This window comes from Meriones unguiculatus, chromosome 5 (assembly GCF_030254825.1).
Source record: "Meriones unguiculatus strain TT.TT164.6M chromosome 5, Bangor_MerUng_6.1, whole genome shotgun sequence".
In the NCBI taxonomy this organism is placed as follows: Eukaryota; Metazoa; Chordata; class Mammalia; order Rodentia; family Muridae; genus Meriones; species Meriones unguiculatus.
The window spans coordinates 41,041,161-41,068,853 of record NC_083353.1 but is presented as its reverse complement, the minus strand read 5'-3'; the positions used below and the strand labels follow the sequence as shown (position 1 = coordinate 41,068,853).

Genomic DNA, 27,693 nt, shown 5'->3' with positions numbered 1-27,693 from the left:
CAAGGATCTCACCCACTAGACCATCTCCCCAGCCCCAAATAAGGACATTTAAGACAAGCACAAACCAAGGGAGCTCATGACCACCCGCCCAGCTAAAAACCTGCAGTTTACAATAATGGCCTGCCTGCACGTGCATGACACACTGGGACAGCAGTGGCACAAACACTGTGGATTTAAGGCTCACTCGAGGAGGCAGAACACAGGCCTGACACTGCTCAGGTGACCAAACCTTACACTAGACAGGCCATTGGCCTAGGGAAAAATCAAGTACAATTTTTCTGCTATAACCATAGATCAGTGTCCAGCCATCACCAGAGAAGCTTCCTCTTGCTGTAGTAGATGGGAACTAATACAGATACCCACAACTGGACAATGTAAAGAGAGTAAGACTTTGGGACACTCAGTCCTAAATGGATGTCAGAGTTCAGGGAGCTATGCAGAAGAAGAGGTGGAAGGATTATAAAAGCCACAGGGGAAGGAGGGCACCAAGGAAACGTGTCTTCCAGAAACAACAGGCCTGACAAACATATAAAATCACAGAAGCTGTGGCCACATATACAGACTCTGCACAGGTTCAAGCCAGATGGAGTCCCAGCACTGAGACAGGAAAGTACTTGCACATGATCTCCCATCCCTAAGCAAGATGCTATCTCCAACTGACAACCACTTGCAAAGGAAAAATTAGTGTTCTCCAATGAAGCCTCTCTGAGCATATAGACTACATTTAAGGGTAGGTGCCATGGCCCAGAAGATAACCAAAACAGAATAAACTCAATGGTGTTTTCGTACAGTTTTTTTTTTCTCACATTTCTTTGGGCTATTTTTTTTAATCTTACTAGTCTTTTGCTTGTATATTAATTATGGTTTCCAATTTTGTGTTTTTATGGGTTTTGTTTTGTGTATGTGCATATATGTGTTTATTTGTGCTTTCTCAGTTTTCTTTCTTTTTTTAAACTTGCCAAATTTGTTCCTAAAGGCATAGAGAAAGTAGTTGTGCAGTTGGATGGGTAGGGAGGCGGAGAGCAACTCAGAAGATGGGAGAGGGGACACTGTAACCAGAATATATTGTATAAATTTTCAATAAAAAAAAAATAATAATTGGGCTACCTCCCCAGTCTCTGGTCCCTGAATAATACACTCTTGAGTGACAAGTGAGGTCATTGAATAAATCAGAGGGAAATAAAACCTTTTTTCCTTAGAAATAATTCATGTATACTCAGTATAAATGTTATTAAATGTCTCCAATAAAAAGATTAAAAACCAGCCAGGCAAGGTGGCACATGGATGTCTGTGAGTTTGAGTCTACAAAGGGAGTCCGGGATAGCCAATGCTGCACAGAGAAACCCTGTCTTAAAAAAAAAAAAAAAAAAAAAAAGATTAAAAGCTGCTTGGTGGACGGACAAATAAGTTCTAAACACACAACACACTGACCAAATCTAGGAACAGACAAATTTCTGTCCATGTGTCAATGTGCAGAGTGACTGCTACTGAAACGCCTGTATAGAAAACAGCATTCCTCAAGCTGATTCTATCTTGAGACTGTTTCACCAAACACAGGACTTCCAGAATGCCCTCTGGGTAATGGTTGGGGCAGTGGTTTTCCACATACAGATAGAACTTAAACTTGGTTAAAACTAGCTGTCATAATGGACTGTCTAGGGGCTGTAGGGGTGGCTCAGTAGTTAAGAGTCCTTCTATTCGACCAACAAAGCCAAAAAATCTGGGCCCACAGGAGCCTGCAAAGACTGATGCACCAACCAAGTCATGGAGAGGACCTAGACCCCCTGCTCAGATGTAGCCCATAAACATCTGTCTCCATGTGGGTTCCCGAGTAAGGGAAGCAGGGGCTGTCTCTGACATGAACTCAATTGCCCACTCCCTGCCTTTCTGACTTGGGCGTCTTCCTTTACTTGTTTAATTCGTTTTTGGAAGACCCTAGGTGATTCCAGTGTGATTAGCTAAGACCTGAGAGGATCTTTTGCTGTTCATGGACTGTCATTTCAACTGCACTTTCCAAATATGGCTACAGCCAGAGAAGGAAGGAATGTAGAGGATAAACATAGCTACCCACCAGCTCAAAAACAGGTTAGACAATTCTCTACCAGTAACCCTTAAAGTCTGTCATTGCCTCATCTCAGAAAGTCCTGACCTTTGCCATGCAAAGGTCACATCTGTGAGGTTCTTGATTCTTTTCAAATGTAGATCCCAGAATTTTATTTCATCTCTCTCAGCATTCTCAAAGAACAGTTTCTGCATAGGGAGGCAGAGCTTGCTTTTCTGATCCAGGCAGTCTCTACTCACAATCACACAGGACTCCAACAGTAGGCACATCCACTGCAGCTGGTACCAAGCACAACGCAAGCTCTTGAGGGCATTCCTTACCTGGCCTTTGGCTGTGTCTTTTTCACAGCTGCCTCACTGGCTTTCACTGGTTCAGGAAGTTTTGCAGGAATGGGAGAGTTCTAAAAAGTTGAAAGAAAGAAGAAAAAAAAAGTATATGGATTTCTCTGTAAAGAATAAGCAGCCTGAGGCTAGGTATGATGGCCTATGGAAGAAATCCCAGGACTTGAAAGGTTGAGGCAGGAGGATCACAAAATCAATGTCAGTCTGGGCTATACAGTAGGACCCTATTTTAAAACATAAAATAAAAATTAAAATTCCAGACAAGGAGCCTGTAATCCCAGAACTCTGGGAAGCAGAAGCAGGCAGATTGCTTTGAGTTTGAGGCCAGCCTGTTCTACAAAGTGAGTCCAGGACAGCCAAGGCTAAACAGAGAAACCTTGTCTAAAGAAAAAAAAAAAAAATTTGCAAACAAGGAAAAACAAGTCTGACTAGAACTAATGGAAGTAGCATTGGGGGTCTTCTAACATGACTTCCTGGACCTCAATTCCCTGTTAGAGGTAACAAATGCAGAGATGCATCAAGGAAGCAAAATGCCCAAGAAGAGAGAGAGTGCAGCAGGGAGAACAGAACCTTGCCTCAAGAAGCAAGGCACCTGATCACTCAAAGGAAACACAACAGACATAATGCTCTGGGTGAGCTGTGCAAGGACTTGGACTCTGCTCAGAGCTCAATCCCCAGGCATGGGAGGAGGGGGTGTTATTTTTCAGGGTAGTTGTCTCAGTTTCACAATTAAATTCCATGGGAAAATTGTATTCTTTTTATAGTAGCTGCTTTGCTTGAATGTCCTAAGAGAGTAAAGCAAGGGACATTAATATTCATTGAATTCAGAGATTAACACCCATAATGACTCAAAATAACAATTTGATGAGGTTCATTTCCTTTAAATAGTACTTGAACTCATGGCAGCTGTGGTTATATGCACAAGACCTGCCCAAGATCAAGTTAATCAAAATTCCAGGGACTCATGAGGCCCCACATTTCACTCAAGAACCATGGGCAGTTGATGCCTGTTGAAGGAGAGCCATTTCTCTTTGTAAATGTAACGACAGTAGACAGCCAGTGCTCAGGTGGATAGCCCCATACCTGTGGGCATATGGGCGGAACTAATTGGATTCAGCAGGACATAGAAAGAAAAAGAGAGAGAGAGAGAGAGAAAGAGAGAGAAAGGGAAAAGAAAGGGAAGGGAAAAGAAAGGGAAGGGAAGGGAAAAGAAAGGGAAGGGGAAGGGGAAGGGGAAGGGGAAGGGGAAGGGAAGGGAAGGGAAGGGAAGGGAAGGGAAGGGAAGGGAAGGGAAGGGAAGGGAAGGGAAGGGAAGGAACTTGGGAAGAGATGGGTTAGAAAGGTTCCTAGGGAAGTTGGAGGGAGGAATCAGGATGGATATAATCAAAATGTATTGTATATACACATGAAATTCTCAAAGAACAAATAAAAACATCCTTAACAATTATAAATCAGTTTTAAGAAGCACCATTCACATACCTGTACATTTGGAACTGGGCACTCTTTCTTGAGTAGTTTAAATGAGAAGTAAGAAACCTGGTAAATATCTGGCCTTTTGTCAGGGTCTGGTTCCAACATATATCCTAAAACAAGCATACATGAGCTTACTTCATAATATTCTAACAGTTGTTGTATCAGCTACATAACTGAACTTTTCTACTACCAAAGTTGGGTTGTGTTTTAAGCTTCAGTTCTCAGAAAAGTCAGGCAGTTCAATTAGCCCATTTTCTAGCAAGGGAAACAAGGAAATCAACTCATCAAGCTGAAGCAAAGCTACTAAGGCTCATACCCTGTGCCTGGACTATCAGGGGCTCTCCCTCTCGACACAAAAGTAAGCAGTTTCACAGTCTAAGACTTAGTAGGTGTCATGGTCTTGCATCTGGTTTCCTAGCTTATTTCGTCTGTTAACAAATGACTGTTGACAAATACAAGCAAATTTAAACTTCATGAACTCAGGGTCTGGTGGCAGACAATCCATGGGTCTGTCTCGAGTCTATAAAACAAACTCACAAATTTACTTACTACTCTTGGAGATATATAAGCTAGTTTTTGGTTGGAGGAAAATTATGCAGTTAACATACTCAGATCTATAAACTGCCTGTCTCTTTCCAGGTCCTTCAAGCATCTCTGACACTGGAAATTCCTCAGGAGAAACCTTTGAGAAGATACAAGCACATGTGTAAATACATGCAAAAATGAGCAAAGGTGGTTTACTGCTGAAGTAACGAATGACCTGTACACTAAGTTCAGAAGATCTGTAAGGCTGGAGCTTCAAGTAGCCTTGCAAAGAGATGGGACAAAAGTTAGTCATGGGAGTGTAAAGGAAGATGCAGTCCAGGTGAGAGGACACTGTGAACAAAGGCACCTTAGACAAAGGCCAGAAAATGAACACTGCCACCTAGAAACAGGAACCCAAAAGACAAGGTACCAAGATGGCTACCTGTGTGGGACAGAAAAAGAATACAAAAGACCTTAAATACTGTGCTAAGAAGCAGGGCCTAATTGTGGAATCACTGGCAAGCCACTCAAGTTTATTCAACAAGACAGGAGTGACAAGTTCAACCAGAAGGTGACAAGTTCTAGGAATGAGCCATGGTAAGGATGCACTAGAAGATGGAAAAAGGTAGGAAACTGGGGCAACGTACCAAGCCGTAATCTGTCAGCGTCTGTACGTACTATGGTGACAATGATGAGAACCAAGACAACTGATAAAAACAGTAGAAACTCAAAAGAAAAATCACTGCAGCCTAGGTCATCACTGATTCTTCCCCCTTTCTTGCTCTTTCAGAGCCAAAGAAAATCTTCTGTTACCTATCCAGGCTTGGATGGCAATACCACCAAAAGAAAACGAGGAAGAACAATGAATGGTCTGGGGAAAGGGTTGGGGGAGGCAACAAGAGGCTGAATTTGAAAACTGTAAGTTGAGAATTGTCAAATAGCTTGCACACTAAATAGGGTCTAGAAAATGTGTCAGTGCTACAGTCACATAAAGAGCTGATTTTTTTTTCAATATGAATTCATTGATGCAGATATTAAAAATAGCAAAAAAAAAAAAAAGGTATCAATAACATGGAGATCAGCTCTTCTCTCATACCTCCTTCCACACTTCCTTACATATGTCTGCAGTCCTAGTACAGACACCCTGCTTTGCCTCTGAAAACAATCTGACACTCTTAAGGACCATGTTCTTATCCTGTCTTCTTTATAAAGGTGTGAGTCACCATCACTGGGTTAGATACACTTATTTTATAGGTGGTTATGAGCCATCATGCGAGTGCCAGGTCTTTTGCAAGAACAGCCAGTGCCCTAAACCACCAAGCCATCTCTCCAGCCCCCATCATATTGTTATCGTTTAAATACCCTATCCTCCTGCTCATTGATAAAAGTGTCAAAATGAAAAGGACAGTTGTGGTTCTGCCAGAACATTGTCAACTTGAGTAAGTCATTCTGTTTCCTCTTGTGTGTAATAGGAACAATGACTCTTAAAGTCTACAGGTTTTGACAGACTTGGTGGCATATGACTTTAGTCTCAGTATGAAGAAGGCAGAGGTAAGAAGATCTCTGTGAGTTCGAGGCCAGCCTGGTCTACATAGTAAGACCTTGTCTCAAAGAAATATAAATAATTAAGCAAGCAAGTAAATAAATAAGTAAGTAAATAAATAAATGCCCACCAAAACTCCAGGTTTTGGGAATCAGGTGAGGTGTAGATAGGCCTCAACACAGTTCAGACAGTCTATCTCACTTCTCTTTCTCTCAGTACTTTCTCTGCCCAGGACTCAAACTGGGTAGCTCAGGATTTATGGTTTGCAATGCTTTTTCAAACTTAGCTACTAAATGTCTTGACCAGCATTTTAAAGATGAATTAAAAAAAAAATCTGTTTCTTTAGCATTTTAGTACAAGTTCTGGTACAAAGCTTACTTTTCTACCATCTGGTTAATGGATGTTAGTACATATGCTGGCTATGATAACACAAAAAGAGGAAAATCTTTAGAATTTTAAATAAAACACTCAATTTAGATGCTTGTTGTAAAAATCCAGTGATAACTAAATGAGAGGAAAAACCTGGCTCCATGGAGTTACATGGTCTTAATTACACATTCATTCCAGTACTGCAATCATGTTCACTTGAGCTGCTTCCAGCTTTGCAGAGATGGCTTTCTTAAGCCCTTGATGTGAGTCAGCTGGACTCTGAGCTCTCGCACAGACTGCAGCAGAACACAGCAGCATCACGCTGCTCAGAGCACAACTACCAGATCCACTTGTGTGGCTGGCTCAGTTGTGAAGTGGAGTTTAGTTTTCTAGCAAAAAAAAAAACAACTTCTCAAAGTGAACACTATGATGCTACCAATGTTCCCAACAGTATCAAATGATTTATCACTGCATTCAGTCTTGTGCATGCAATTTAATCTCTTTACCCTCCGATCCATTCCTAATGATTAGAAATAAACAAAACATGAAACTGGAAACTTAGAATACTCACTGATAAGGCAGTGCATGTCTTGTGAATACCGGGAGTTGTCGGGGACTGTGAAGCTTCCGTCACAGATTGCCACCTGGCTCTCCCCAAATGGCAAAGTGAAGTAGCATAATTTATACAACAAACAGCCAAGAGCCTAAAAAATAAGAAAGTAGATTGCAACTAGTGGTGTATTTACTGTAAAGCCAGTGATCTGCTAAGAGAGACCAGTACCATCTACATTTACCAGCAGAAAAGACCTACATAGAATTATAACCTATGTGACTCTTTAACTTAGACCCAGAGTTACATTTTTATGCATGATCAGAAAACTATCCCACTGGGTTTGCTCTTTAGAAGTATACCATAGAAATGAAAAGCCCTGGAACAACATGCTAGTACACTCAAGTAGGTGAGGTGTTTTTGTTTGTTTCTCTCTTTCTTTGTTTTTTTTTTTTTTTTTTTTTTTTTTTTTCTTCTCCATATTCTAAGAGACCATGACTGTCCCCTCACATCAAAATCAGCATCAGGGGCTAGAGAGGTGGCTCACTGGTTAAGAGCACTTGCTGTTCCTCTAGAGGACCTAAATTCAATTTCCAGTATGCACATGGTGGCTCACAACCATTAGCAGCCCCAGTTCCAGGGTATCCAATACTATCCTCTGAGGACACCGCACACACATGTTATGTGTGACATTAACGCAGGCAAAACACACATACACATAAAGTAATAAAATAAAATTGAAAGATGACCATCAACAGGGGGCAAGGCTCTGCACTCACTCCTGGCTTACTCCTTGGACTCCAGCCAAGGCCTTCTGCCATCTGGGGTGTGGATAGCTTAGTTGACACATACCCAAATGTCTGCCTTCGTAGTGATGATTTTGCCACTGTACAAGTTGACCATTTCTGGGGCTCGATAGGACAACGTTGTGTATCTACAATCAAGAGATCCATGTTTTGTTAAATACATCAGTGCTATAATTAAAATCAAGGAGGAACAATTTTTTTTACATTGCTAGAATCCAATTCTCTGACAGCAATCTGCAGAAGAGCAAATTAAATGTTAGTACAGCTAAAGTGTTATAATGATGTCATCACATCCTCTCCCAGCAGACCTACTCCTACGACACTGGGGAATTCAGACATAAATACATTAAATAAAGTCCTAAAAGCACGCTTTTTGGGGTCCTCAAATGACAAAAATTTCTCCTATAAGTTGTAGTCTTATACTGTATTTTGCTGATTAGTTTTTAAAATAGTAAGCCCTTAACATGAGACTCAGAGAAACAACACAAGTAGGGGATTCTGAAAGCGAGCCCTGGCTGGGGTAGCGATTTCATGTGTTCTTTTCTGGGAAGAGGTATTGTATGTAGTGCATGTTCCCATGTGCGCTTATGTGTGGAGAACAGAAGTTGATATTGAGTGTCTACCTTCATTCCCTTATACTTTGTTTCTTGATATTTGCTGATGATGAGTCTAGCAATCCAGCTTATTCTAGGGATTTCCTATCTCCACCTCCCAAGTGCTGGGATTACAGACAGCCCTCATGCTCAACCAGACCTTTCTAAATGGGTGCTAAGGATCCAAACTCTAGTCCTCACATTCGCATGGCAAGCATTTGATGCACTGTGCCGTCCTTCCAGCATCACGATCACGAGGCTAAAGTAGCAGTATTCTTATCTTTGACTCAAGAAAACAGGGGTGTGAGCACTTGCTTCAAGTGACTATCTAGTGTTACTGAACACTCAACTATGCTGCTCTGGTGTCTCCCCTCAGGGGGAGTTCTCTGAGTGTCTATCAGGGCCTTGGACCAGAAGTGGTCTTGCCTTAGGCACGGTTACCTGAGTGATGCACAAGGTGATAGAGGCTCACCATCTTCAAGTACACGTTGTATAGCTAATTTACTAGAAGCCACACTGTGTGTACTGTACCTGAGAAAACCCAACATTGTGGCATGAGGTTCCTACAGGAGTCAACATCTATAGAGACTTCCTGTCAGGTCACTGGTTCAGTAACTATAGGGGCTTCAGTTGCTCTATTTAACATAAAATCCACTACAGAGTGGTTGAGTTTCTCATGAGATAGAGTAGGGAGCAATTTACGGCTCAATAAAAAACAGACACTTATCTGATCCATAATACCACAGTTGTTGACTTCCCTTGAAAATATCATGATACTTCAGTGAGTATGGACCATCATTTAGCCTTTAGTCTTCCTTTTGTTTTTGAGACAGGGTCTTGCTATGTAGGCCAGGCCAGCCTTGAATTTAGAATCCTCTTGCCTCAGCTTCTGAGTTGCTGGGATTACGGGGATGTTTCATACCTTCCCCACCCTCTCCAGCAGCCACTCATCTTTGTATGGGTGTGTGGCACTGTAAATTAAAATATGTGTGTTTAGCAACCACAGCTTTGAGAAAGGCTTAAGACTCTCCTGTGTCAGTCCACCAGTCAGTCTTCCCTCCTCAGCCTTCAGGTACAGGCAAACAACCCAACAGTGAACAGTTTGCTTTGGGATAAAGGATAGCTGGCCTGCACCATTTTCTTCCCACTCTGTTTCACCCAAAGCAATGTGCTCACATTCACATTCACCCAAAGGAATGTGCTCATCTGACAATGGACAGAACTCCAGGAAAGGAGAAAAGGCTTACTTCTTAATTTCATCTTCTACTGCATTGACTCCCTCGGCCTGTGGATTCTGGAATTTGTTGGTGGCACTTCCAAAGTCACACAAGACATAGTGGCCTCGGTCATGCAAGAGGATATTTTCAACCTGAAAAACATTCCCAAATCACCCAATCCAAGATGCCACTTAGTAATGGGAAAAGCTAGCTTCACAGTCACATAATAAAAGGTTTCATCTTTACAGTCTTAGTAGTTTGCACAGAGAAGTTATTCCTCAGCAAAGACATGCAAGGGAACAGGGTAAAATGCAGGAAGAGGGTCAGACAGAGGAACTGCACTGTTGGGTAAGCCACAGCCCTATCTTCAAGGCTAGCCAGCTACAGCCATCACATTGCACCTCTGAGGTAATAGTGATCATACTTTGAAACTCTTGCTCAACTTTCAGTTTAGCATGCTTTCCATGACCCCAGACTCTTATCCAACTATCAAATAATCATTTGCTTTCAAACTCAAGTATGAAAGCCACCTTATAGAAGCCTCCCAAGGACCCAACTCAGAAAAATACCATTTCCCCACTTTTCCTTCAGTGTTTCATTTTCCATGCTGCAAATCACTTCACTTTTAAGTGGGTACAATAATGTTTTTATTACATTAGATTAAGACTTTCAGAACTGATGTTTTTCTATTTAGTTACTTCTCAAAGTGACAAAATGCATGGTGATAAATGAGCAGCTTCTCTTAGAATCGTATTCGAGGGTTTTTGTTTTTGTTTTAATTTTTAAACAAGTCTTCAGGCACTAAGTTAAGAGCTTTAACTCAGTGGAGCTTATAAGGACCAAGACCTAGAGGAACCTTTATGCCAGTGAAAAGAACTCCAAAACAATGGGCACAGGCAAGAGAGATGGCTCAGCACCCATGAGCACTCACTGCTCTTGCAGAGGACCCCTGTCCGATTCCCCTCACTCATGATGGTTCACAACCATCTGTAACTTCAGTTCCAGGAGATCTAACACCTTCTTCTGGCCTCAGTAGGAACCAAACACTGGGCACAACATTCTCAAGATACACTGATGAGCTCTTGTTCTGGGGAACTGAGTTGATTGGCATTCGGGAAGACAGTTCTCGTTATGCCTGGCATAATATGGAGGCAAAATAAAGGCCCTTGCTAGGCCCTGAAGACTGTAGATTCTATGGTCTTTTTCCTCATTCCCCACAGACTAACCACCTTGAAAAAATAAAGGCAAAAAGACTGTAAACTCTTCAAAGACAAGCATCTCTCAGTCACAGCTGGAGTCTTCTCTGCCCAACCACACTATTGTTTTGGTACAGAAACTGTCAAGAAAAAAAGGAGACACCCTTCCTAATCTGTTGGCCATGCACACGTGCACACCATTCATGCTCCAGCTAAGACAGGGGCCAGACAACCACATCCTACTGCTTCTCTTGCTCCTACAGGTATATCTAAATTCTTCTCTTAATTCTTCTGAAAACTAAATGAAGTGTATTTTTAGTCTATATTTGCTAATTCTGACGATTTGAAATCTTTGCTGCAAACTGATTCTGCAGATTATTTACCAGTGACTATTATTAAGCAGTGACTATTGCCAGTATTACGCAGCACAGAGCATGGATTACAACTCCCATCTTAGAGCTGGAAAAAGTGAGGCTTGGGGTAATTCAGTCAATACTGTGACATGGCTAACAAGCAGCAGAGCTAGAAGTGAACCTAAGCAATCTAACACTAGGAAAAGACAGACAGCTCCATTGCTGCTAGTGCAGCAAGGTCAGAAGCAGATTATTCAAGACTCCATGTCCACTTCTATCTCTGAGCCATGACGGACATGGGACTAGGTTTATGGGCAGACTTCCTTAACTCACTGCATGCAGAAATGCCCCTAGAATGGAAATCAGGTCAACAAGAAGTCAGCTGTCACTCTTAGCCACATGTGTTTGTTCCGGGTTGCCTATGCTTGCTTTGTACTATCTAATCTGTTTTTTCACTCTACTGCTCACTCAGCCAAATCTCAGCAGTTCTTGAAACTTTGCTCATGAAACCTTCCACGACTACCCTAAACACACATACAATTTGCTGCCCATAGGAGAATGCTCAAAAGGCCTTTAGGACAAACCTTGTCATGTCCACAGGTTAATTACCCTGCCGTCTACATGTTTCAGTCCGTGTGCAGAGTGCCCACCAAAAGTGTTGAAAGTTTGGTCCTCACCTAGTACACCCATTCATTCACAGGTGACTGGATCATAAAAGCGCTGGCTTCGTTAGTTAACTGCTCTACACCTGAGTTTACAGCTGAATGGCCTTTTAGGAAGTGGGTAATGAGATGGGTGACCTTAAAGGTTCTGTCTGGTCCCCAGTCCCTTCCTGTTCCACTCTGCTTCCCATGTTCCTACATGGCTGCTTCACTTCAGGCCCAAAGCAATGGGGTAGATGAACCTGGCCTGAAAACTCCTAAATGCAAACCAAAATAATTTTTCTTCCTTTTGTTTCTCAGGTACCTGTCACAGCAATGAAATCTGGCTATGCTGCCTTTCTCTGATGGAAGAGCTGAACAATTCCATGAGACTCTACGGCTAGCATGCCCAAAACATTCATATCTGCCCTTCTGCTGGCAAAGTTTGAGAATTCTTCTATGGATTTGTAGCTGACTACTATAGTGACGATTCTGGAGTTTTGGTTTCTTTAATAAACACAGAAATATTATAAGGATATGTTTTCATTTTTTAATCCCAAGTGTGGGGATATGGGGCTTCTTCTGACTGTCTGCAGCAGCTGACTATCATCTGCTCTAGCAGAGGTGTGGCATCAGCTACAGAGAGTTTCTGCAATTGTGTGACATTTGGAATTCTGAGAACTTTTTAGAGGGCATATAAATGCTGGAGCCCTAAGAGGCGGGGTTGATAGTTGTTGGTCGTTCAGGGGGGTTGGTTATGGTTTGTTAGTACTTCTGTTCAAAGAAGAAACAAGAAGAAGGAAATTAGATTCAAGGATCTCTCCCTCCTCCCCCCTCCTCTTTCCTCTCTCCTTCTTTCTCTCCTATGTAGTGATAGGGGGTGAGTGCGGGTGGGGTTGGGAATAAAGGTTAGGAAAAAGAAGAACCCACAAAGTAGCAAAGACAAACGATAGGCTACTGGCATATTTATGTTTTCCTTCCCTACAGCACAAAACCTTTGAGTCAGGGTGCTACATTAACCTATGAATCCCTCGCAGCTCCTAGCTGAGTGCTGTGCCCTCAGCAGGCGTCCTTCAATTCTGTGAAATCACTTACTCAGCATTGGTTAGAAATAGGTTTTCTCCCTGGCCTGATGTACCTTATAGGACTGATGTGAAATCATACTTCTCCTAGTTTATGTGTCTTCTCCCTTTGCAAGTCAGATTCTATACTTCTAATATGGAATGAACTTCTATCTAGAAAACAGAAAAGTTAGTTCATAGTAAGTAGCATGGTAGTCACAGCATTAAAAGTCACTATCTGGGAAAGAAAGCAAAGTAAGATGAGGCACACTGTGGCTGACATGAATGACAGCCTGTTCTTGCTACTTTGCCCATTGGAGGCAGGGTCAGAAACTCTGAAGGTAAAATTGTTGGTTGGCATGATGCGTTCTCCCACCCCTTTTCAGCGTGACCTGTGAAAACCTCCCAGGCCAGCCTAGCCACTGTTGGCTATTCTCCATCATCATCACCATCAAGGCACTCAACAAGACGCTGGACTTGGGGTGAAGACTTCAAGAGTATTTTTGATATTTGGCCTTAGGTAAACCTGCAAGTCTCTTTTTTCTCATCTGTGAAATGGGGCTGTTAATATTTCCATCACAGTTACAATGAAAGCAAGATATATATATATATATATATATATATATATATGTCAAAGAATGTAAGCTATTACTACCATTCACTTATGAAAGAAATGTGTTTGAATTCCTACAATATGCCAAGTACTCTTCTAGGTATAGGGATAAGGCTATAGAAAAATAAAATCCAATCTCTTGTGGCACTTAAAGTCCAAGTTGGTATTAGAAAATAATTACAGTTGAAAATACTTAGAACATACTCAGCCACCATGCTGATGTGAAACATGCAGTTAATAAGCACAGGCAGTTTAGATGGGTGAGAGAGAAAGAAGGGAGCAGAGTACAGACAGAGAGTGAGGAAGACTACTAAGGAGGCATTTAGGATTTTTTAGTTTAGGAGCTCAAGAAAACATCCATTTTTGGAAAGTCAGCTTTGTAGAAGAGAGAGAACAAGACAGAAAACAATGAGGACAGGGCATGAGAGACTAGAGCAGATCCAAGCAAGGTTAAGTGATAATAACTAGGGGTATGAGGGAGGGAACAAGCAGCAAGAGATTAGTAAGGGAGAGAGCCAACTAGCATTCACACGGCTCTAAGTACTGGCAGACTGCTTGAGGATGCAGGCCTGGTTGCCATTTGCATTAGTTGCTTTCATGCTGCTGAGACTAAAGCATCTGACAGAGACAACTTAAGGGAGGAAAAATTGGTCTTGGTTCATTGTTTCAGGGTGTTTCCATCTGTCCCAGAGGGGAAGGCATGGTATCACGAATCATATTTCAGTGAACTAACCAGGAAGCAGAGAAAGGCTGGAGCAGGGAGCAGGCTATAACCGCTACAAGGCTATCCCAAGAATCTACTCTGTCAGAGAGGCCCTACCTCTGCAAGGCCCTACCAGCCGGTGAAAAGGCATTCAGAACACGAGCCTGTGGCTGACACTTCAGAGTCAAACAACACACCACTGCTCATTACTGCTCACTACTTAAGCCTGACAGCTTAAGAGCCTTACTCAAATTGTCACTAACAAATTCTGCACGTGGCCTTTGCAAAGGGGCCTGGAAAGCTACTTCTCAGTGGCCTCATTTCACCTCAATACAACACCAAACAGCTTGCCACTGAGGCATTTCAGGGAAAGCAATACCTCTGAGAAATGTGGAAGGTTGGAAGAACATGCCTTCAAACCTGTGTTTCTAAACTTAGGATAAAAGCCTTACCCTACCATACTCCACGAGATCAAAGTCCCTTTTGTGATAAAAATAAAAAAGGTGATATCTATGATTTTTTAGCCTTAATACATTTGTTCATTCTGAATTCTTTCTTCCCTTTCTTAAGTGCATGGACTACTATCACAATTTAACATAACAAAGCACATTAAAAAAAAAAAGAAATAGGAAAACCCAGCTCTGTCTCTATTCTGATTTGCTAACTTAATTAGCTGAGGGAACAGCAGTCATGTTTTCTCTGGCACAGACTCTGCAGTGGGAAACAGGTCAGGCTGGTATAGCTGATCTCCCAGATCTGACCCCATGGTTTGTAATGATGACCTTTCTCTTCCCTCAAAGAAATGAAAATTAAAACTGACAGGAAGTAATTGCAGCATTACAGTACATCTAAAGGGAACTTTTCCACAGCACAGTACTTCCATTGTGATTTTTCTCAGGACATAAACAGCCTAAGGACTAGGAACATATTGAGTTCATATCCTACATGGAACTGGAAAGAGGCAGCATGTCAGCTAGGCTGGGCAAGAGGGGCTTTCTTCAGTTTTGCCTGTGAATAAACAGACCCCACCCAGGCTAGCCCAGGCTCACACAATTCACAGTAGACACTGGCTATCTACATTTTAGAGAGGACAGAACCACAGCTCAGAGAGGTCAAATAATCTGAGGAACACGCTAAGGAGATTGGGCAGGAAAGGCTGGAGAAAACATGACACCCCGGAGGTCCAGGGAAGACAGGGAACTGAAGGAGTCAAACATTGCAGGGGGACTAAGACAAGAACTAAACAGTGTCCTTTGCATTTAGCAATATCAAGCAATTTCCCTATGTTCTTATATTTCTGCTGCCCTCACCCACATGGTGGTATACAGGCAGGAAGTCCTATGAAATCTCACACAAAGAGCTGGACTTAAATTCTGACACTACTGTTTCCTATTCATAAGAACTTGGGCAGGACTCACAGCCTCTCTGCTACTTAGTTTCCTCACCTGGAAAACGTAATGGAGAATGTCTAAGAAGAAAGTATGCATAAAGTTCAGTAGCAAACAGTTTGTGTTCAATAAATGCTAAGCTCAACCCTAACCAGGTGCCAATTTTAATCTGCAAATGCTGTCATGTCTCTTCACTATAAAAGACACAGGGCAAAGTGATGGTAATCAGGATCAATTGTTAAAAGTAATTAGGGAATTGTTCAAACTATGAAAACAGGCTGGGGATATAATTCAGTGGTACAGTACTTGCCTCGCTTGTGCAAGGCCCTGTGTACAATGCTTAGTATGACAACAACTCTGTGTGTCTGTAAGCATCATTAGTTATACTTAAACTAACAGTATTTTTGAAGACCATTAAAAACTTAGGAATATAGTAATAAAAAATATGAACACATGAGTTCAGGCATTTAAAATTTTAAAAAAATTCTGGAAGCTAGTTAACCAAGTTGATATCTGTATTGTACCTTTTCTTTCTATTTTCTCTCCCCAACTTCAATGTGAGCTCAGCATTAGAAACTGTCTTAAACTTCTTTCCGTCCCTCGCAGTACATACTCCATCCCTAAGACATACAGAAACCCTCAGTGAAAGCACACTCCACAAAGCAGCCGGTCCATTACCTTCAGGTCCCGGTGGATAATAGGAGTTTTGCACTGATGCAGGCGGGCAACAGCCTCGCAGGTGTCACAGAATATCTGCAGAACTTCATTCTCTGTAAAGCCTGTCTGGAGACGCTGGTTCATCAGGTTTACTACCTGGCCTCCTGGGACAAGACAGAGCAAGGAAAAGGTTATTTAACAGGCAGATTTATTACTTTGATCAAGGCCCCAACAGCTGTCCAGACAAAAGCTGATCACTGGCCAAGCCATCACTAAACCCCAAGTCTCCAGTCTCTGCTTGGGATTTGTTTTCTTACGACCCAGTGTCTCCTCTGATGCATCAAACCCAGATTATTTAAGCACACAGATGTGAGCTGCCCTCATTGTATCCTCAAGATTAAAAGCAGAACTGACATCACAGTCAGCTATTGCTGCCTGCTAGTCAGTCATGTCGCCATGGTGTAGGAGCCGAGTCCACAGGCTCTGCCATATCTTTCAGCAAGAATTAGACAGCACAACAGATACAGGGAGCTGGAAGAAGATGGTGCTGTGCCCATTCTGAAATCTTGAACTCTGAGGGAGCTCGGGCTCTCTGGCTCGGCCTGGGAAATGCTATAGCAACATTTTTCTCTCTGGTGACAAAAGACTGCTAACAAATCTTACAAAATTATCCAGACTTGAATCATCCTATTGCCTGGCATCTAAAAAAAAAAAAAAAAAAAAAAAAAAAAAAAAAAACACCTATGAAAAAAAAGGAATGGTCAAAAGGGAATAAACTGTCAAGTTCAAATTTGGTGGCATTTTATAAAAACAGATCAATAGTCAACAAAGGCCAAAGTTAATATCACATTTACAGGATAAGATACAATTTATGGACATTATCTTTAAAGTCAGAAAATGTTAGTGGGACTAAGGGCAATCACAAAACAGGGCAGCAAACACTAAGGCGATGACCCAAACTTAAACTGTCAGCTGCCTAGGCCAAGGGAGTCAAGTCTCCAAACAATAGGTGAATGGGATATTATCAACTCCCAAAACATTTGTGCTACAGTCTGGATTTCTCAAGATAAATGGATGAACCTTCAAGCTTTCATCTATTTACAGTTGAAAGCAGGAGCATCTGAATGCTTTACTGGATGTCACAGCCCTAGAGCAAGAAGAGGGTCACTTTCATAGACAAATAGGATTCTTTCACTCCATCACAGGAGGGCAGCAGCTTGAGTGGAGAGTGAAGGGTGGGGAAGCTGCAGTTTCTGTAAGATCTGATTTGGGCTTTTATTATATTTATTTTCTATTATATGTTTGTTAAACCCTCATTTTAAAAAAAAACACATTCTTTCTTATTTTCACGTGGTCTCATTTATACACACAGCCAAATATTTCTACGCCTAACGAAGGTAGGGTCTAGAATTACCTATTGCTTTCAATCCTTTGGACCATAGCCCTTGCAGTCATGAAAATAACCAAGAGCAGCAATGGACGGCATTAGCATTCCTATCTGTGAATCCAGAACATTATCTTCAGGGTGCAATGGATAGTAAGTGCAACGATCCCCATGTCCTTGATCATTAAAGTGCCAGAAGCAAGAGCTTCAGGATGGTCAACACATACCTCTGCAGAAGTCCATGAGAATGAGAACTTCCCATACGTCACCACTGCTCACATTGTTGATACTAGAGTCAATGTAGCCCACAATGTTCTTGTGCCCTGATAGGTCCCTCTGTGAACAAAAGTGGAGAAGTACATAGTCAGTTATAGACACATAGCAGAGGAAGAATTAACTAGTTGGTTCCATCAGCACAGACAATGTAACACAGAGACAACACCAATAGCATGGAAAAGGGAGAGTGATAGTTTCCAGTGGTCTCTGGGAAACCAAGTCGGATCTCCAACAGCAATTCCACTGTCCGACTAAAGCCCAGCACTCTCCAGAGCGAGGACCCACACAGAACACCCACTTGCTCACTGCGGTAGTGCTCCACCTAAATCAGACACACGGAACCCTATAACATCCAGAAATACCGCAGAGGAGAAAAACCAACAACTACTTATGCATGGAAACGTTTAATACATCCTGTTTGTGGGGACAAAACTGAATTCAGCTTGCATTTTACTGTTGTGTGTGTGTGTTTGTGTGTGGGAACAGGGTGTAGAAGATTTACTATCTGCAGCATTTAACAGAGCAATGTCTGCCTTGAACAAAGGAATCATGAGGCTTTGGTTGGGTAGCCTGCACAGATTCATAAAGGAAAGAGGGTATATTTCTGAACATGCTCCAACTTGACTTTTAACAGTTTCCCTTTAGGAAATATATGAAAAGAAAAACTGCTTTGCCAGCTCTGAAGAGACTACAATAGCATCTAGACCCAATGTTTCACTCATAATTAAGCCTTTCCAGATGGCCAACTGGGATAGAAGATGTAGCACCAGCTGAATTGCTTATCAGCTCTCAGGGCTGCTGCTCATGGGATCACATCACTCCAACAGGTACCTACTTAGCACCACGCAGGCACTGGAAATACCCTCACACCTTGGTCCACAGAGCAGATATCTACGGTGATGATGTTAAAACAGTTAGTCCACACTGCAGATGCTGCTGCTGCTGCTGCAAGTTAAGGTCATTAAAAACTAAGTTGGGGAAAGAAAACATGAGAAAACTGGAATTATGATTTTTATACAAATGTAAAGTAAAATTAAGATTTGTAAATTAATTGTACTACATTATTTTACTTTTGTTTTAAAGACGTAGGGGCAGGTGTAGAGAAATACATGGTTCTATGAGTTTTTGTCTCAAGCTTATGAGTGTGTTTGACTCACTGGAGCGGTCCAGTGAGAGAGTGGAATTGCTCCTGGAAAGCTGGCTCGGCTTCTCAAAGTTCATGGAAAAACTGCTCTTGATTACCCTAAGGGCAACTTCCAATGCTCAAAATGTCAAAGTTATCACAAGAAGCACCCTCAAAGTATCAGGTAAACACTTGAACCCTCAACATCAACAGTGAAGCTCATTGCGCTTCCTCTGCATAGTGCAGTAAAAGGCACTGCTGACACAGAATAGCAGACCCCAGGAAAAACAGACAGTGGTAGATATATGCCCATGGGAAACTTCTGGAGACTTATGTGTGAAAAATTTTGGAGAAGAGATGGGATGAGAATAGATTGAGTTGAGCAGTGTCTGTGGATTCCTCTCTCACATCTGTGTAAAGAAGGGGCTGCCTCAGAGGAAGAACTGCCAGGAGTTATGGAAACCACACTGGGGAGTGGCAGCTGGTTGAGACCATCCTACAGGTCAGAGGGAAGTTAGGGATATGTTAGAGCAGTGGTTCTCAATCTTCATAAGCTGTGACTCTTTAATACAGTTCTTCATGTTGTGGTGACCCCAACCGTAAAATTATTTTTGTTGCTACTCTGTATGATACTGTTATGAGTTATAATGTAAATATCTGTGTTTTCTGATGGTCTTAGGGGACCCCTGTGAAAGGGTCATTCAACTTCCAAAGGGGTCATGACCCATAGATTGAGAATCACTGTGCTAAGGGGAGGACTACAGAGTGAGTTATTTCCTGCAAAGGTGAGGGGAGGGCAAAGGTAGTGGCTGTACACTGCACTAACGATGAAGAAAAAGGGAATTCAAGCGGGTTCAGAGCTATGCTTCTGGCACAGAACAAATTCATCTTTAAAATAGGATGAGAAAGAAACTTGATGAGCAAAAACCTCAGTGCACCTTCCATGGGCCACGGGTCAGAGAGAGATAAAGAGCCTGAAAGGCAGGCTCTAGAGCTCAAGCTTTATAACACAGAAAGCATTCCAACCCTACCTTTCTTCCTACTTTTCAATCTTATTATGGACCTCTCTAAAACTCACTTTATTCACACAGTCCAAAAGTAGGAAGAACTGCAGGGAAACTTCTTTTTAAAAATTACGTGCATAGATAGATAGATAGATAGATAGATAGATAGATAGATAGACAGACAGAGAGAACACACACACACACACACACACACACACACACACACACACACAAGAGCATGCATGAGCAAGAGGCCAACCGACCCTTTTTTGTTTGCTTGCTTGTTTGTTTTGAGATAAGATTTATCTGTGTAGCCTTGGCTGTCCTGGACTTGCTTTGTAGACCAGGCTGGCCTAGAACTCAGTGATCTGCCTGCCTCTGCCTCCCCAAGTGCTGGGATTGACTGGAGTTTCTTAAAGATGAACAAAGGCCATTCTAATAACTGTGAAAAGTTTATTTTACTTTGGTAAGGGGTGTGTGGTGTGGTTTTCTTTTGCTCTTCCTTTCACTTCTTCATGACCCTACATCTCTTTTCTAACTCTTGTAGGGTATTTAATCATAGACAAACAAGCACTACAGCCCTAGTAGGACGTAAAGAAAACTGGACTGGCCCTCAGTCTGGTAGAGACCGTGTTGAGCTTCTGCCACCTAAGAAGTCCAAGATCCCCTTCTCTTTCCCACACCTACATTAACCCCCTTTCCACAACTACTTAGTTTTTACTGTCAAGTTGACACAAACTAAAGTTACCCAGCAAGAAGGAACCTCAAGTGCAGAATCTTCTGTATCAGACTGGACCATGGGCATATCTCTGGAGAACTTTTTGACTGCTTGATGGGAGGTGGGATGGGCAGCCCACTGTGGGCAGCACTATTCCTAGACAGGTGGGTCTGGGCTGTACAGAAAGCTAGCAGAATATAAGCTTGAGAGCAAGCCAGTCAGCAGTGGTCCTCCATGGTCTCTGCCTCAGTTCCCACTTCCAGGTTTCTGGTCTGACCTCTTTTCTATGCACTGTGACCTGAAAGTGTAAGATGAAATAAATCCTTTATTCCTCAAGTTGCTTTTACTCAGTGTAAATCACTCTGGGGAAAATATGAGAGAACCTTGTTTGGTAGTTGGGTGTGGTAGCATACATCTATAAAACCACAATTTGGTGGATGGAAGCAGAAGGATCAGAAGTTCAAGGATCTTGGGACTCTGTCTCAGAGAGAGAGAGACACAGAGACACAGACAGAGAGATTGATTTACTATATAGCTATAGTAAGACTAAAAGACATTGGTGGAAAAATGCACATACAATTGATAAAAGAACAGAAAAAGGCCTAGTTTGGGACCCCCACAATTTAGGTTTCTGAAGGTAGTGCTGGGGGTCGGGGGGGTCAAGCCTAGAGCCTTGTTATGTAGACCACTAAGTGACAAGTGCAGTTCGGGTGACAGTTAACACCCAGCAGGGCAGAGGTTATCTTTTTCAGAACTGGTGCTAAAACAATTTGCCATCCATAAGCAAAAACCAGAACTTCAACAAAAGTCTCACAGTTCATGTAAAAGAGATCTAAAAATGGCTCATAGACAAACATAAAGTGTAAAACTATAAAATTTTAGAGAAAAAAAATAGAAAAAAATCTTCAGAATTGAGGGCTAAACAAAAACGTCTTTAATTTGACACCAAAAAGCACAATTCAAGTGAGGAAGCTTTTGGGTGAGCTCCTCCACAGAAGGAGGGGGTGAAGCAGAAAGAGGGATGGGGAGGCTGACCAAGAGTGAAGCCAAGGCAGAGGAGCCCATGGAATTCCACAACAGGAACAAGCTGGTTCCAGAAAACCCCAGCTAAAAGTCATCACCAGTTAAGAACCCAGTCCAAGTCCTCTGAGTGTTACGGCAGAACACTAGCTAGATTCATATCTAAAACATAACTTGCATAATGGAGGACATTCTGGGATCACAATGCTGAGCAAGGAGGATCAGATACAAGTCCAAGTGAGAGCAGCCCTATGGGAAAGTGGCCATGCTTACAGTCCAGCTGGGGATGCAGTAAGCCGTTTCCTCCCACAGCAATGTGAAAATCAAAGCTACCACAGCCAACGTACTGCCAAAACTGCCTGGCATTCCAATGAATGCATGATAAGACTAAAGCTGATACCAAGGATAGGAATCCTGCAGGGTGAAAACAACTAAATCCTCACATCCCATGGGAACAATGCCCGAAGTGAACTAAAAACAAATAATTAACCTGGTTTGGTAAGTGCATTCAAAGAATCAACTACCATGAGGATCCCTGGAACCTCAGATGGCACAGGAGTATGGTGTGGTCCTGATTGATGTTGTCTTGCTGCCTAGTTGACTTAACTTTGAAAGAATAAAAAATAAATTAAAAACAAAAACAAACTGTCATAGTTTTTTTAAGAGAATTTTTTAAAAATTATTTATTCATTATGTCTACAGTGTTCTTCCTGCATGGAGGCCTACAGGGAAGAAGAATGCACCAGATCTCATTATAGATGGTTGTGAGCCACCATATGGTTATTGGGAATTGAACTTAGGACCTTTGGAAGAGCACTCTGTGCTCTTATCCTCTAAGCCTCTCTTCAGCCGCCCAAACTGTCATAGTTAATGCATTACAGGACCAATACTTGATCTCAGACAACTAAGCTAACTGGAGCCAATATTTGTGAGTTTTCAGGACTATGTCTTTTGGTTTTTCCACTAGCACAAAGCAAGCCCTCATGTTTCCAAATGACTGGGAGAAAGGGAAAGAATGAAATTGCTTTTCTAACATAAGCAGAAGAATGGGAAGGGCATTCTAGAAAGAAGAAAAAAACAGCAGCAGAGATAGGAAATTAAGTGTGGCACAGTTGAGCAAGCATTAAGCAGGATGGAGGCAAGGGGTGTTAAGATGGGGAAGAGAAGAGGAAGGAAGAAGACAACAGAGAAAGAAGAGGTAAGGACAGTGAGAAATATCCAGGGACCTCCTATGTGTAGGAGACAGGGCAAGCAGAGTACCTTAGACCGACTGCAGACAGATCCATGTGGTCTTGAGCCTTGGGGGTTAGCTGGTTGGTGCTGCAGTATTAGGCCATTCCCAAATACTTTTAGTTTTAGGCTCTCACCACACCCAATTTTTATTTCTGCTTTTTCCCAAGGCTTTAATATCTACAGTCCAAAGAATCACCTCTAGGTAAACATATGGACCTGCTTCTGCCGCTTTGCAAACATTCATTTCACCTGCTTATTGAATATTTTCTTCACGTTAAGCAGTATGTCAAACTATTAAGTTTCTGGTCTTAAATAACTTGCATTGTGATGCCAGAACTGCCTAAAATGTAACAGGTGAAGCAATATAATTGGTATAAACAAAAACTGTGAAAATACCAAAAATAACAATGTACATATTTGAAGGTTTCTATTATATGCTATGTTGAACAGAAGCGAAAACAAGTAACAACTATCAAGCTCTCAACAAGTCATCACTTTGCTCTGATTATCAAGCCATGGTCAATCTTTTAAATTCAGTTACTGTTTTCACATAACACACCATTTCCTCATAAACATACCAGTATGTACTTCTGATACAGACTCTTTAATACATCCACACAAATTAGAAAGTTTTTAATGACGTTTTATTTGTAATTGTGCGTCTCTGTGTACCTATGTGCATGAACGTGCAGGTGCTCTGGGAGGCCAGAGGCCATGGATTCGCTGAAGCCAGAGCCATACTGGTAGTTGTGACGCATGCTGGGAATCAAACCCAGGTCTTTTAGAACAGCTCATGTTCTTAAGTGCTGAGCCTTGTCTCCTAGTTAAGTTTCTTTGGCTTGCTTATTTGTTTTATTTGAGACAGGTTTTGTTTTGAGACAGGTTTGGTTATTTGTTTTCTTTTGTTTTGGTTGAGACAGGGTTTCTCTGTGTAGCCTTGGCTGTCCTGGATCAGGCTGGCCTCGAACTCACAGTGATCCACCTGCCTCTGCCTCCCTGAGAGCTGGGAATACAGGTGTGCTCCACCGCACCCAGCTAGTTTCTTTGTTTTTTTAAATTAAGTTATAATGTACAAAATCAAAAGATACATATCTTAATGTGTTTGAGTTCTGACAGTTACATATATATTCTGTGAGCACTACACGAAATATCAGGCTCCAATAGTACCATTTTCTGGCCCATTTCCCAACCCAAATAATTATTTTCTGCCTTTAATGCCACAATGAATTCTGCCTATTTATGAATTTTTATAAATGGAATCACAACGTCTTATGAAGTATTGTCATTTTAGCCAAAACAAAGGAAATCACTCCATCTGGAAAAAACTGCAAAAACTGTAAAGTTGTGTCAGGACATGTTCACTGGCTACAAAAGGGCTCAGGGGGTTGGCGACCAGACCAGAACAAGGGACTGGTAACTGATGAAAGGCAGAAAGAGAAAATAGCTCCCAGAACCTTAGACTTTCCAGAGTAAATGCTTTTCCCAAATCCAAATTTATTTTCTCAATGAAACTGGTCAGCTCCCCCCAATAATCTCCTTTTCCCTCAGTGTCCACTTGAGGGTGATCGAGGCAGGAACAGAGACCTGTACACTGGTTGTTGGTCCTACTTTGTGTATCTTGCTGCCAGCTCAAGGAAGGGTGTCAGCCTCTGTCCAGTGACTCTCCTAAGGCAGCACAGGATACCTGTGTTTTCCCCAGCAGGGCAAATGCACACATGAACTTTTATCACGAGACCTGCAAAAGCTCGAGCCAGCATGAAGGAGGGGAGGCAGACATGAAGCCCACCCCTAGCTGAGGAGCTTCTGGAATTTGTTTACTCCTGAAAGAGGGAAAGTCAGTTCTCGTCAATGGTGTGGCACCTGGTATAGCAGACACACTGCAGGGCAGGCTCCACACCTAGGTGTACCTAGCCAAAACAAAACTGAACTCCGTGGGTTTTAACACAGAGAACACAAAAAGTTGGATGAGTGGAGAGGTGGGGGAGGATCTGGGAAGAGTTGGGGTAAGGAAATGACTATGATCAAAACATATATTAAATTTTCAAGAAATGAATAGAAACACTACTTTAAAAACATGTAGAGATTCCAAAAGAAGAAGAAAAAGCAGCAGTGACAAGCACAGAGCCTCACCATGATCTGGATCTCCCTCTTGCACACCTGGAGGTCATGCTCATTGTTGACAAACATACGCTTCAAGGCACACTTCACCCCATTGCTTGTTCTCACCAGAAAGACGAGAGCGAATCCACCTGTGAAGAAGCACACACGGAGAAGCTCTTTAGAGTAATGTGCAAAGTCAGTCAGAACCCCAGGCTGCTGCCATCGCCTCTCGTGGCACTGACATTGCTATTAGGCAGTCTTCAAGGTGTCCCTGCCTAGAGCATTCTTACACTCTTGGAACTTTCAGCCTGAGTCAGAGAACCTCTAACCCAGAATCAAGAAAGAGCAACTACCTTCTGAAGAAGCTACAAGGGTTTGTTGTTATTGTAGGTGTTTGTTTTGTTTTGTTTTAAATTATGCCTAGTTCTTTCTTCTAAGAGAGGCTAGAAAATTCTTCTAGCACTTGCTAACATATACATCAATAAGCTGTCAACTTATTTCAGAAATCTCCTTTTCCTTTCTTCTTCCCCTTCTCATTCCACCTCCCATTCAGGTGTAAGAGGAGACCATCAGGACTCCCACACCCTGTCATTGCACATGCTGGTGAGTATGAGACCCACTGTGAGTGAGCTGCTCATAGTGGGACATCAGGACTCACTGAGCAACACCCTTCTTTCCTTTATCCAAAGACAGTTTGCAATTCACTAACACACGTTTATATAACTTTAGCTGGAATTCTCAAATGTCCTAAATTAATTCAGTCTTGGAGTTCTACATAGTCTTAGTCTTAGAACTCCTAACTTCTACCTCACCCCTGAAGCACTAGTCTGAGGTGTGCTGCCTTTGTTAAGAGGGTCAGATAGTGGCGGGTCAAAGTCTTGGAGGAAGCAGCAGTTCAATGGAACACACAGCCCAACTGCCTGCCTAGCATACCTTCATCACTTAGCTCAAAGACCCTGCACATTGATCCTGTGTAGCAAAAACATCACTAATTTATTCTGTGCATACAGTTGGCACAAATTGGATAGAAGTGAACACAGAGAGAAGTCATCAGTATGACAACTTGGGCTGAGGATATTATATAGTATTGAACTAGCAGCATTTGAAAAGTTGGTAGAAACCAACTTTACCAGCCAATACAGAGATCGTAGGCCTCTGGGAATCAGGATTCAGAATCCACTGGAACCATTTGGGCTACCCTGAGGCTGAGTGACACTTCAGTGCCTGTCTGCTAGTGCCCCTAGCACTTACTGGCTTTATAGTAACTATGTGAGCTACCCCGAGTAGGGATCTCTTCCTTGCAGCCACTAGAGCCTTACTCATAAAGTACTGTATCTTATTTTCATAAACACATATATCATTCTGTAAAAATGTTAATGGACTCAAATGAATCCAAATCCACATTGTAATCAAGATGTATGAGAGATTACGTGTCTCTATTGCCTGCCACTACAACTACGTTCTTTTTTTTTAACATTTATTTATTTATTTATTATTATATAGTATTCTGTTTGCATGTACACCTGCATGGCAGAAGAGGGCACCAGATTCTATTATAGATGGCTGTGAGCCACCATGTGGTTGCTGGGAATTGAACTCAGGACCTCTGGAAGAGCAAGCAGTGCTCTTAAGATGCTCTGAGCCATCTCTCCAGCCCCTACAACTACATTCTTAATGTTCAGATAAACACAGAGATTTCCCACTGAATCTGTAATAGCAACCACTATGTCTCTATTAATTTTCATCCAAAATAACAGCTTTTATTTTCTTAGAATGTATTAAACTGTTCCATTATCAATTTTAAATGTAGAATTTTTCAGTACTTACTTTTTATTTTTTGTTTTTTGAGAGAGGGCTCCTGTATGTAGCACTGGCTGTTCTGGAACTCTGCAGACAAGGCTAGCCTCAATTCACAGAGCTCTGCCTGCCTCTGCCATGTAAGTGCTAAGTGCTGGGACTAAGGCATACACAACCACACCAATTGAGTATTTATTTAAAAAAAAATCAAAAATGAAGTCTTTTTTCTCTTCCTCTCTATCCCTATTTCTTCCTAAATTACTCCTGTCTTCTGAGGTAGGGTCTCATGTGGCCTTGGCTGGCCTTGTGCTGGCTCTCCTGCCTCTGCCCTGGCAGCTACCAGGATTATCAAGTTTGAACCACCATACTCAGCGTACAATTCCTAAATTCCAACATGCATATCTTTAGAATATACAATTTTAAAGAGATACAACATAAATTAAATGCAAGAAATATGCATCAGATTTTGTCTAGTAGCACATACATATCCCGTAGCACCACTTATCTCTTATTCCCACTCCAAAATTGTTAGAACTATGGTGTATCTCATAGTTTAATAGAATTGGAGAAAGTAGTGCACAAATTTCAAAGCCTCCATTTATATTCATAATTGTTTTATATACAGTTCAAGAAGATATTTATTTTGCTCGATATTTTGAATACTTTATAATTTCTTTCAGCTATAGACTTGGCAGAGTATCACCCATAAAGAAGCATGAAGCCCCCGAAAAAAACCTGTTTTGTGGGTAAAGAAACAGAGAGATGCTTTAGGAGTCTCACAGCTAGTTGAGGGCAGAACCTGGAGTGGTGTCATTCTCCTGATTGTCCAAAAACTGGTTTCTTCCACTTCATCTATCACGACAAAAAGCCATACGATACCTCTTCATTTAACAAGGCAAAATCTGACATCTCTGCTGAATTAAATGGGCAAATAAGTATGTCTTCAC

The 27,693-nt window shown here is 41.9% G+C and overlaps 1 protein-coding gene across 9 annotated transcripts in view; it reads right to left on the bottom strand.

Annotated features, from left to right (window-relative positions):
* The window catches only part of Aak1 (AP2 associated kinase 1), a 152,681-nt gene that overhangs the window by 48,304 nt on the left and 76,684 nt on the right, over positions 1 to 27,693 (bottom strand). For all 9 annotated transcript variants that reach the window (XM_060383684.1, XM_060383682.1, XM_060383686.1 and 6 more), the window contains 8 exons: positions 24,980 to 25,098; positions 17,703 to 17,811; positions 16,113 to 16,255; positions 9,510 to 9,631; positions 7,716 to 7,797; positions 6,885 to 7,017; positions 3,883 to 3,986; positions 2,383 to 2,462 (listed from right to left, as the gene is read on the bottom strand). In XM_060383684.1, coding sequence (XP_060239667.1) covers positions 2,383 to 2,462; positions 3,883 to 3,986; positions 6,885 to 7,017; positions 7,716 to 7,797; positions 9,510 to 9,631; positions 16,113 to 16,255; positions 17,703 to 17,811; positions 24,980 to 25,098 — 892 coding nt within the window. The remainder of the gene's footprint in view (positions 1 to 2,382; positions 2,463 to 3,882; positions 3,987 to 6,884; positions 7,018 to 7,715; positions 7,798 to 9,509; positions 9,632 to 16,112; positions 16,256 to 17,702; positions 17,812 to 24,979; positions 25,099 to 27,693) is intronic.